The sequence below is a fragment of the Fragaria vesca genome, linkage group LG5 (genome assembly GCF_000184155.1).
Source record: "Fragaria vesca subsp. vesca linkage group LG5, FraVesHawaii_1.0, whole genome shotgun sequence".
Classification (NCBI taxonomy): domain Eukaryota; kingdom Viridiplantae; phylum Streptophyta; class Magnoliopsida; order Rosales; family Rosaceae; genus Fragaria; species Fragaria vesca.
In genome coordinates, this window is record NC_020495.1 from 26,720,196 (window position 1) to 26,730,523 (window position 10,328).

Genomic DNA, 10,328 nt, shown 5'->3' on the forward strand with positions numbered 1-10,328 from the left:
ATGCAAGAGGTTTAGACATCCTTTGTTCAAAGCCTTTGGAGTCCCACTTAAGTGAAAACTCTGATGCTATGTCTTTCATCAACTGAACCTTCTTCTCAATTCTGGGAGGTTGGGAAGCTATATTCTCAACAAACTATTAAGTAGAAATTCAGTTAGTCAGCTGAATAATAACAAAAAAGAAAAAAGAAAAAGATAATGCACTGAAGAGACGCATCTTTCAATCAAGTAGAAGGAAACGAACATAACATGAATAATAAACGAAAACCCTTGGACACAGAAATGGACTTCAAGCGACCAAAATCAAACCTTACAAAAAACAAAGTAGTATTTATAAGATCAAATGCAAAATCCACCAGACAATGTAAATTTAATGACAACCCACTGAAAGTTAAACTTTGCCTACAGAACACTCATTCAATCACATTGCACTCAACATCAGAACACAATAATAATAAACTAGAAAACGAAAAACACTAACAAAATCAAATTTAACACCACAAACACATATTTCAATGCCCACGATCCAAAATTGGAAACTGAAGTGTCAAGGCAAATGATCTAGTGATAACCTGTGAAATTTTATATAAATTAACTGAGGTATATTCAAATTTACACAGAAAACAGAAGTGAGTTGAAAATAATCTATATAATTTTTACTTGTGAGTGATACGTCGAATGGCTAGCTGTTATACAAAAATTTCTCCTTTATCTCCTCACATGTTATACTTTACGTTGAACAGTATATTGTTCATTGCAAAGAAAATTTCCAAATTAGGAGAGATGGGGTTTCAACAAATAGAGCTAAATATGTTTTGGTACTATAGCTATTGCCGTAAAATTGATATAAGCTGTAACCAATATCAGATTCTAATTCAGTCGATTTAATATCCTGATTTATTGATTGAATGCTCTTGAAAAGAGTAATTGAATGCTCTGAACAGTATGCTCTTGAAAAAGGACTGTTATTCTGTGACTTCTATCCTGTGTGAAGTAGTGATTTGTTCCATGTTTATTCTTATGTTTTGCAAAATCGTGCACAATCCATGGCTATACATATATGTATGTGTGCATACAGAGTAAAATACTTTGTATCTTTGAGAAAGAAATTTTGCCACAACTTCATAACTCAAAACATGCAATATTGAAGAGTTCAAAAAATAGAAAAAGTAATTTATAAGAATTCCGAATTATCTTTATAGAAAGCCTTGATAGAAGACATGAGAATACCAGTACATTTAGGTTCTGCTTTAAATACCTATACGATAACCGTCATTTGAATCAGTTCTCTCCAGGAATTAACCCTGACGCACCCAATTCTTCCTATAACACCCCATGAATTAGAGGGATTCAATAAAGCCAAACAGTTGGGGCTTGGTAACACACATGATATACAAAAAGGTTATGAAACTGAAAATTGGGCCGTTAGCCTAAGAAGATAAGAAGATTATAAATCCATGGTCCTCCTTAGCGAAATGTTCAACCATATGTGGTTCTACACATAGTCTAAGTTGCTCATATACACAACTATTTTGCAACAAACAGACAATAATGAGGTCTGTTTTTTTTAGTTATGGCTAATCCAAACTCATTATTATGATTAGTGAGAGATCAAGAATAACACCAGGCAAAGCTCATCAAAAGCAAATGCCCCTGCCCTCTTGTCCTCTTCACCACAATTTCAATAACTGATACGGTATAACTATCATATGAAAAATAATAACAACATGAAAACCCATAATGAAAGAAGAATAACAACATGAAAACCCATATGAATCCATAATAATAATAATAATAAATAAATAAACCACAGCAAAGCTCAAGATCAATACTTAACTCTTATATCACGCATGAAGACTGAAGCCTCCTTCACTTGGCTCACCATGGCTTGAAAGAAAAATTAAAGTACATGGAGATAACGTTGTCATTAAGGTCCTTCAACATTGATAACCTCACCTTTGGTCAATGTTGGTTGTTTGCACAGAACCAATATGCCGAGTAAGAACTACACCACCAGTAATGGGACTAATAAGCACATTAGCCTGTCAAGCAAGAATTTGTAAAAATTAAGGCTGTTTGAAAGTAAAATAAATGTACTCATGTATAATAATTTCATTAGACTGAAATCATAGCATTCATCCGAAAACCCACTACCCAGATTCGTACCCTTCCTCCCCAAATCAAAACCCAATAATCTCTCATATTGCCTTTCACGATTTCCTGCAGAAGAGCAACCCAAACCCTTCACTCTCCATTTGCAAGTCCAACAGACAATCATGATCTGCCATGTACATTCCTGAAAACAAAAACAAAAGGCAAAAAAGGGCAAACCAAGCACAAACGGTATCTAAGTTATCAATTGAGAACCAAACTGAAAACCAATTACCCAAATCCATGTTCTTCTAGCTTGCCCCGGGTTTGATCTGAACATGAGAGAGAGAAGCTTGGGCACCCTTTTTGTTCAACGACAGCAATAGCATCGTGCGCAAGAGATGGAGAGAGCGAGGTCCAAATGCGTGGAGAATGGGATTAACCTCAAGATGAGACACAAAGCAGCTATGTGGAATAAAAAGATCGCACCACGTGGAAACAACATGCAGCATCCCAACATGTGGAAGGTGATGGCAGTTGTGTAATTAATGGAAAACCGGAAGCAAAAACGACTTAACCCAAACTGGGGCAGAAACACAATTAACCCAAACTTAGGGTAAAAACATAATTCACTAAAGATATGAACAGTTGTATTCCCTTCCTGTTATAGTATATAGAAAAATTAGAAGTTATCAACTTAGTTGAGCTGTTGGCAAGCAACATGCTGAATACTTTGCAAGCTTGAATCCTTGTCGACGTATTGTCAAAATGATGATCATAAGTGTCGAAACCCCACATTCAATTCCAACGACCCCAAATTTATCATACTTATGCATTTCCGAAAACCCAAATCATACTATGAGTATCCGAAAATCCCTAAACCCGCAGTAGAACCCTAATTAGAACCGTATAGTAGCTTAAGGCTCTCACAGGGGAGTGAATTTGATTTTTAAGACTCTTACTGCCATTGTGAATTTGATGCAGCAGAATAGCTACGGCCATTTCTACCCTTTCACATATCTAACTTCTCGAACAAGAGGAACCAAGGTCAAAGATGACTTCTGAATTTCAGATGGCCACCCCATTGTGGGTCTTGTGCGCTGCCCAGACCTTATTCGCAGGACCAAAAGTCTCTCTATCACTTCCACACCAATCCACATCCTCGTTAATGCTTCACCCATTCTTCATAATAGCATATATGCTCAAATTAGAGAACAGAACAAGGCATATCCTCATCTATTCATTGAAATCCCAGCTCAACCTTTGATCGACCGGAGAACTGATTCATGTCGGAGATGACCTCTAAACCACATGCGCTGGTAGTCCCGAGCCCCGGCATGGGGCACCTCATCCCCTTGTTGGAGCTCGCCACCTGCCTAGCCACCCATCACAACTTCCATGCCACGGTCCTCGTCGTCTCATCCAACCCCTCTCCTGCACTATCACAAGTCATCCAATCCGCCAAGGCCCAGAACCTTCTCGACATCGTTGAGCTCCCAGCACCTTCCGGCCACGACACCAACGCCGCCGGTTCAGTGTTCACACACCTCCCAGCCATCATGCGCGATGTCCGATCATCTCTCCGATCAGCAATATCGGCCATGGAGAACAAGCCCAGCGCCATGTTCGTCGATCTTTTCGGCCCTGCAGCATTTACTGTGGCAGAAGAGTTCCATATGCTCAAGTATGTAGCATTAGGCTCTGCTTGGACACTTAGTTTGCTTTTGTATGCTCCAGTTCTAGATAAACAGATAGAAGGAGAGTATTTGGATCAAAAGGAATTGCTAAAGATCCCGGGTTGCAAGCCGGTTCGACCTGAAGATGTGGTGAAGCCGATGATGAATAGGAAGGATCAAGAATATGAGTCCTTTATAAGAATTGGGCTCGAGATTCCTTCAATGAGTGATGGGATTTTGATCAATACTTGGGAAGATCTGGAGCCGACATGTCTTAAAACTATGAGGGAGCACCCGGAATGGAAGAAGATAGTTAAGATTCCGCTGTACAGTATCGGTCCGATGGTTAGACTGGCGGGGCAGTCCGGTGGTGGTCGGAGGAGTGAGTTGTTGGATTGGCTGGATAAGCAACCTGGTGAGTCCGTGCTGTATATTTCATTTGGTAGCGGTGGGGTTCTTTCGGCTGAACAAATCATCGAGATGGCTTGGGGTTTAGAGTTTAGTAAGCAGAGGTTTATATGGGTGGTGCAGCCACCAAGCAGAGGTGGTGGCGGTGGTGCTAAAGGGAATGACATGTCAGAGTATTTGCCTGAGGGATTCATGGCTCGGACTCATGACAAGGGTCTGGTGGTCACAACTTGGGCTCCTCAGTCGGAAATCTTGGCACATTCATCCGTCGGAGGGTTCCTATCGCACTGCGGTTGGAACTCAGCGCTGGAGAGTATAATGAATGGCTTGCCAATGATTGCATGGCCGCTATACGCGGAGCAGAAAATGGTTGCTACACTGTTGGTGGAGGAGCTAAAGGTGGCAATTCGCCCTAAAGTCTTGCCGACCAAACAAGTGGCAGGGAGGGAGGAGATTGAGATGTTGGTGAGGAAGATTATGGAGCAGACAGAAGGGGATGCAATGAGAAGAAGAACTAAAGAGCTGAAAGCAAGTGGGGAAAAAGCTCTGGGTGTGGGTGGCTCCTCCTTCATCATGTTGTCTGAATTGTCAAGGCTATGCAAGATCAATACCGAACAACAATGCGAGAAAGTTGGTACCGCCTCAAATTCTCGTGTAGGCTGCTGTCCGTGCAGCTAAACATTGGAAAGTATATAAGCTAGTATTGGCATATAGTACATAGTTTCTTGCTGTATTATAGCTTTGAGGCCGGCTATCCTAAAAGCAAGATCCTAAAAGGGGTGTAATTCAGCGTTCAGGGCATTCAGTCCAACTCCTGGACATAATAGAGGAATAAATAATCATCGCAATAGAATGAAGCAAGTTTTCCATTTAATTTTTAAAACATAACATATCAACTATACCATTTGCACTTTTTCTAATTCAATATGAACACATAACAAGCTTACAATTTTGTTCTGACAGAATGAGAATGCAGCTCACACACTGATGGGTTCAGTGGCTTTCTTCAGCCATGCCTTCTCAGATTCATCCAAGTACGAGTCCAGAATAGATCTACATTTGGAATGGTAGGTGTTCAGCCATTCCAACTCTTCGGGTGTTAAAAGACTTACATCAATTAACTTCCTCTGATAGGGTGCCTGGAGAGGAAAAACACATCAAATATAGAAAAGCCACAACAGCAATATCACAGAGAATCAGCTAACAAACTAGCGGTAGATTCTCAATTTGTTTTAATACAAACCTTCAGCTTAGCATTCAAACCATACAGTGCACTCGTCACAATTCACGAAAGGCAAAGAATTTAAGCCAGGTAATTCAATTTGATAGGTGACTAAGCCAACTCATGCACAATGCAAGTTCATGAAAATGTATGCACAACTGATATGATCCGGAGCTTCAAACAAAACTGACATCCAACCATGTAAGGATAACAAGTCACACAGAACATTCACAACTTACCCATGTTATGTGCTCAAATTGCAAGTAGCCCTTGTCACCAAAATTGAATTTTGTATCAGCTTTCTTGATTATAAGCACGTTCTCCAATCTTATACCAAAATTCCCATCCTCATAATATCCAGGTTCTGTGGAGTGCAGTTTCAGTGCATCACAAAAGTATAATGGTTATATTCGACAAACAGAAGTATAATGGTTATGCAACATGATTATATAGGGCGGCGGCATTGGAGCATTAAATAGAAGTTCTTCTATATTAGCATTTCTGTCACTATATAGTATCTTTTCTCGTGGTTTTAGTATCTTTTTTTAATTCAATTATTTGAAGAAGATTATCCTAATTATCCTACAACAGTAAACAAATATATAATGATCATCGGAAAAACAAATGTACACTGTGCCACTAACCATCTGTTACAGTCATAGAATCTTCCAGTGGGACATTGCGAGGTCTGAAACTAATTAGATGGGGTCCTGCTCAAATGAATGGAAAAACAGAATACTCGTTAGTTATCTCAAATCAATATGTTCAAAAGCAAGAATGAGCACTGCATTTCATTAATTACCTTCGTGAACATTTAGGTAAGATCCAATCCCATGACCAGTACCATGTCGATAATCGAGACCATACCTCCACAAAGGAACTCGAGCCAGAATGTCCAGGGCATGGCCTGTAAAAAAAAACACATGTGAATGATCAATGTGAGAAAAGATGAGTTAACACTTGAAAAGAAAAAAAAAGCATCTCGTTTAAATTGAAACAGATACAAAGAAGCATTAAGAAAATGAATACCATTGGTTCCATTAGGAAAATGAGCATTCCCTAGAGCAATGTGACCTTTGAGGACCTGCACAGGAGCAAATAAAGCAACTTTAGAATACCCCAGGGGCTAGGGTTGGCTTCAAGATTTTGGCTTTTGGGGGATAATTGTGAATCTAAATTAAAAATCTTGGCTTCAAAAGACTTGACCACTTTGAATCTGATGACATCTTAAATATCTGATAAAAATAAAAGACAAGAAAGAAAAGGAAGAAATTCCAATTTTAGAGAATGCAACCCTGATTGTTGCTGAACTGTAGAGGGTGACGACGTATCATGTGTAGTAATGCATGAAATAACATTTTGGCAAGTGAAACCGTGAAAGCATATTGATGTAGGGACAATGATACTGAAATCAAGCTAAGACTACCAAATAACAAAGTGTCTTAAAAGAGAAACAAAAAGCACTTACTGCGGTATAGCATGCTTTCTCATGAGTTGAAGGTTTCCCAAAATGAACTGTTCGTGTTATGTCAGTTGTTCCATCCAGATACTTCAACCATACCAACAATACTACCCATTAGAAAAACTGAAGCATGACAAAGTGTGTATACTAGATTCATCGATATCATGAGTTGTTAAACCTGTGCTCCAGAGTCAAAAAGATATATGCGGTCTGGATCCAACTCAGCACAGGTCTCTGCTTCTGGTGAATAATGGATAATGGCAGCATTTGGGCCAACCGAGGAAATAGTAGGGAAGCTTAATCCTCTAAAATTCTGCAATTATACCAGAAAAAACAAAGATGCTAATCATGTCCAACAATTGCACAATGTATTTATTTTCTGTACAATAGTGTTGCGGTGCAAGCCACTTTCAAAAGCATTATAAAGATAGCACCAAGATTACAATTATAACAAAAATATTCCAGTTCAATGTACCCAAAAAAAAAAAAATCCAGTTCAATGTACGTCATGGGATCAACACACAAAACAAAGACAAATCTCCAGATTATCTACTATCTCTTATGAAAATTTCACACTACCTCTTTTGATGCTCGGAAGCCTTCCAACTTATCGCTTGCAGTCACCTCAGTTAGTTTTGCAGTTTTCCTGATAAAATTTATTACATCAATCAACATATGATACAGTAGAGTGCACTGTAATTATTTTCAGAAAATAATATATCAAATGAGTCATGCGGCAGTAACAGTTTCAGAATATTCATGCATCAAATTTAGAAGCTCAGAACAGTTCTCCAAGCTCATAAATACAATAGAACAAAAAGAACTACTTTGTAATGATGCAGTTAGTATGTACAGCATAAAGTTAACTATTCACTTTAACATGTAAGGTTATACCATTCTGTGCTGGTTTCTTTGTAATGGAAAGCATATGTTATGTATTTTTGTGAAAATCAAAATCAAAACTTGCAGATTACAACTAGTCTGATAAATAGATATGAAATTCAATCAGGAAACAGACTTACGAGTGTTTTTTCTTATCTGTTTCCTCCTCCAAAAAGAAACCAGAGGCACCGTACATCTCCTGCATCTGCATTTGTTAAAGAAGCTCAAATATTCACATTGTTGCAGAAATCATCAAAATAAGGAAAACACACTTAGAAATTGAGACCACTATTCACATATAAGATGCCAAAAGGTGTGAAAGCCCACCTGTTTATCCAACCAGACATGATATTGCACAACAGCCGCACCATCTCGAATGTGAGCATTTTTTAACCCTTCCAACTCAACTGGGTTCTAAAATTTAAAAGCAAACGGTTGATATAAGAAAAAGATAAAAATAGAAATAATAGGAACTTAAGGAACAATTGGCACAAGAAACAAAAGAATATTTCTACATTATATAGAAATTAGAATGCAAGCATTACCTTCAGAGCTTTTGCAAGGGCCAAAGGTGACTGCTGCAAGAGAACCTTGTCAGGGTTTAGCCTTGAATACAATGCATAACAACAATAACCAGGGTCAGCCCATATGAGGTCATTATTACTTTCTTCAGCTTTTATTGTACCATTTCCTGCTGTTTCAGTTTCAGTTCCCTTGGCTTGAATTGAAGGCTTAAGCTCATTAGATGCAAGCGAGCTGACATCTGAGCTCACAACTTTATAGTCCCGAACTTCAATTCCGTTTGTTTCCAAGTATGAGTTTACCTACATAGCACAGGAATTTCTCAACTATGTCTAAACTGGTTGACACATCAAATTCACACTTGTAAAAACTTGGAAAGGAAGACAAATATAAGACAACTAAGGACACATAACTTTGTTATGTGGTTTCAGTAATTGCGTACATAATTTGTGAAGGCCAATACTACATACATCTATTATTATCAGTGTCTTAATAAGTTCCAACTCAATAACAGTATTTGCCACCATATGAATATTGCTTGAGAAGATGATGAAAATAGATACATATGAGTTAACTAACCTCGGATGAAACCTTCCTTTTGTCCACATAGAAGAACGCTGAGTTCAGAGTAACTATGGCAAAGGCATGAACAACAGGACTGTAAGCAACATCAGTGCCACGGATATTATACAACCAGCAAACCTGCAGAGTCATGACAAAATTAAAATCATATCTCTGATGTTCAAGGAGGTTATTAATGCACAGTATCAAGATTGAACAAAGATATAAGGAAATAGAACAAACCAGCTTACCTCATCAAGTGCGGAGATGATTATACTATGAGCTTTCACTTGGACGAGCTTTTTTCTCACATCCTTCAACTTATCTGCTACAGAACGACCAGCATATTCCAAAGGATGAATAACTACAGGATTAATTTCAGGAGGGGGCTGACTTTTCCAAACTTCATCCACCAAATTTATGGAAGTTTGAACCAACTTCTGTTGTTTCTTGACAAAAGCACGCTCCCATTTCTGTGCAGTGTCTATCGATACACACCAAGGATCTATACCAATGGCCGAACCTTCAGGGAGATTCTGCCAGAAACAAATCATCAAAATCCGCATAATTAGCCCAGAAGAATTTGTAAAACAGACAAATACGAATGTGCAAAGTTGCTCTTTACTCAGAAACAAAATACAAAAGCAGTGTGAACACTAAATCATACCAGTAACTGAAATGCTTATGATTCCAACAGGTCAAAAAACAATTAATAAGAAAATTTTAACAGCTCCAGAAGTACTTTAAGCATCAAAGATTCTCTCGCTTCTCTACCGAAAATAAGATAACAATATACGAGTTACTGAGAGACGCCGCAACTCACATCAGCCATCCAGACATCTACAGCAGGATCTTCTCCCATTCGCATAAGCTGCCACTGGTCACTAAGTTGCTGTGTTGCCTGCAAAAAGTAGCGGCCATCTGTCCAGAGCCGTGCTTCATTCTTCGTTATAAGCCCCAAACCTGAACAAAATTCAATCCACAAATTCATGAATTCGAACCAAAACTTCAGTACTCAGCAAGCTATATATACACACGCATTCAGATTATAATCGGCTTTAAATTTTCATTTATATTTCAATTTCATCAATTTGCATCAAGATTCTAACTAAAACTCCTTCAACGAAAATCGAATACAAGAAAACTGACCGGCACTTCCAGTGAAGCCGGAAACGAATTCACGTCTTTTGTCACTGGCGGAAACATACTCGCTCTGAAAATAAAAATCAAGAATTGATAACACGATAATCAAGAATCAAAAAACGAAAATTCCAATGATAAAAACGAAGAAGAAGAAGAAGAAGAAATGATTATGATGATCGCGGAATCGGAGAATTGGATTAAGAGGGGAGGACCTGGTGGTAATCTTCGGAAGGAACAACCAAGGCGTCAAGAGGAGGAGAGTGAGACGCCATTAAAGACCTCAGAGCGCTCAGAGTGTCCGCCATCGCTGTTCCAAGCTATTGGTTTCGTTTGAGAGAGAGAGAGAGAGAGAGAGAGAGAGAGA

General features: G+C 38.6%; 2 protein-coding genes across 2 annotated transcripts; one reads left to right on the top strand and one right to left on the bottom strand.

Moving 5' to 3' along the window:
* The first annotated feature begins 3,383 nt into the window (after positions 1-3,383).
* Positions 3,384-4,850, top strand: LOC101311874 (anthocyanidin 3-O-glucosyltransferase 5-like). The gene has a single exon (XM_004301838.1). It carries the CDS (start codon positions 3,384-3,386, stop codon positions 4,848-4,850), a length of 1,467 nt encoding a protein of 488 aa, XP_004301886.1.
* A 140-nt stretch (positions 4,851-4,990) lies between these two features.
* LOC101297255 (probable Xaa-Pro aminopeptidase P-like) lies at positions 4,991-10,328 on the bottom strand. Its single transcript, XM_004300557.1, has 16 exons — positions 10,177-10,328; positions 9,971-10,034; positions 9,645-9,784; positions 9,073-9,357; positions 8,840-8,962; positions 8,284-8,562; positions 8,066-8,152; positions 7,879-7,943; positions 7,436-7,502; positions 7,035-7,169; positions 6,863-6,943; positions 6,424-6,478; positions 6,197-6,301; positions 6,039-6,104; positions 5,634-5,758; positions 4,991-5,311 (listed from the first exon to the last, which is right to left on the bottom strand). Exons 1-16 carry the CDS (start codon positions 10,267-10,269, stop codon positions 5,150-5,152), a joined length of 1,932 nt encoding a protein of 643 aa, XP_004300605.1. The 5' UTR covers positions 10,270-10,328; the 3' UTR covers positions 4,991-5,149.

Bases quoted from the DNA above. Each gene is read 5' to 3' on its own strand.
- LOC101297255 (XM_004300557.1), bottom strand. From the start codon at position 10,269: ATGGCGGACACTCTGAGCGCTCTGAGGTCTTTAATGGCGTCTCACTCT. The intron at 7,170-7,435 runs GTAGTGTGAAAT...GTATAATTGCAG, and splicing joins GCTTCCGAGCATCAAAAGAG to AATTTTAGAGGATTAAGCTT. The intron at 6,302-6,423 runs GTATTCATTTTC...TTTTTTTTACAG, and splicing joins TTTTCCTAATGGAACCAATG to GCCATGCCCTGGACATTCTG.
- LOC101311874 (XM_004301838.1), top strand. From the start codon at position 3,384: ATGACCTCTAAACCACATGCGCTGGTAGTCCCGAGCCCCGGCATGGGG.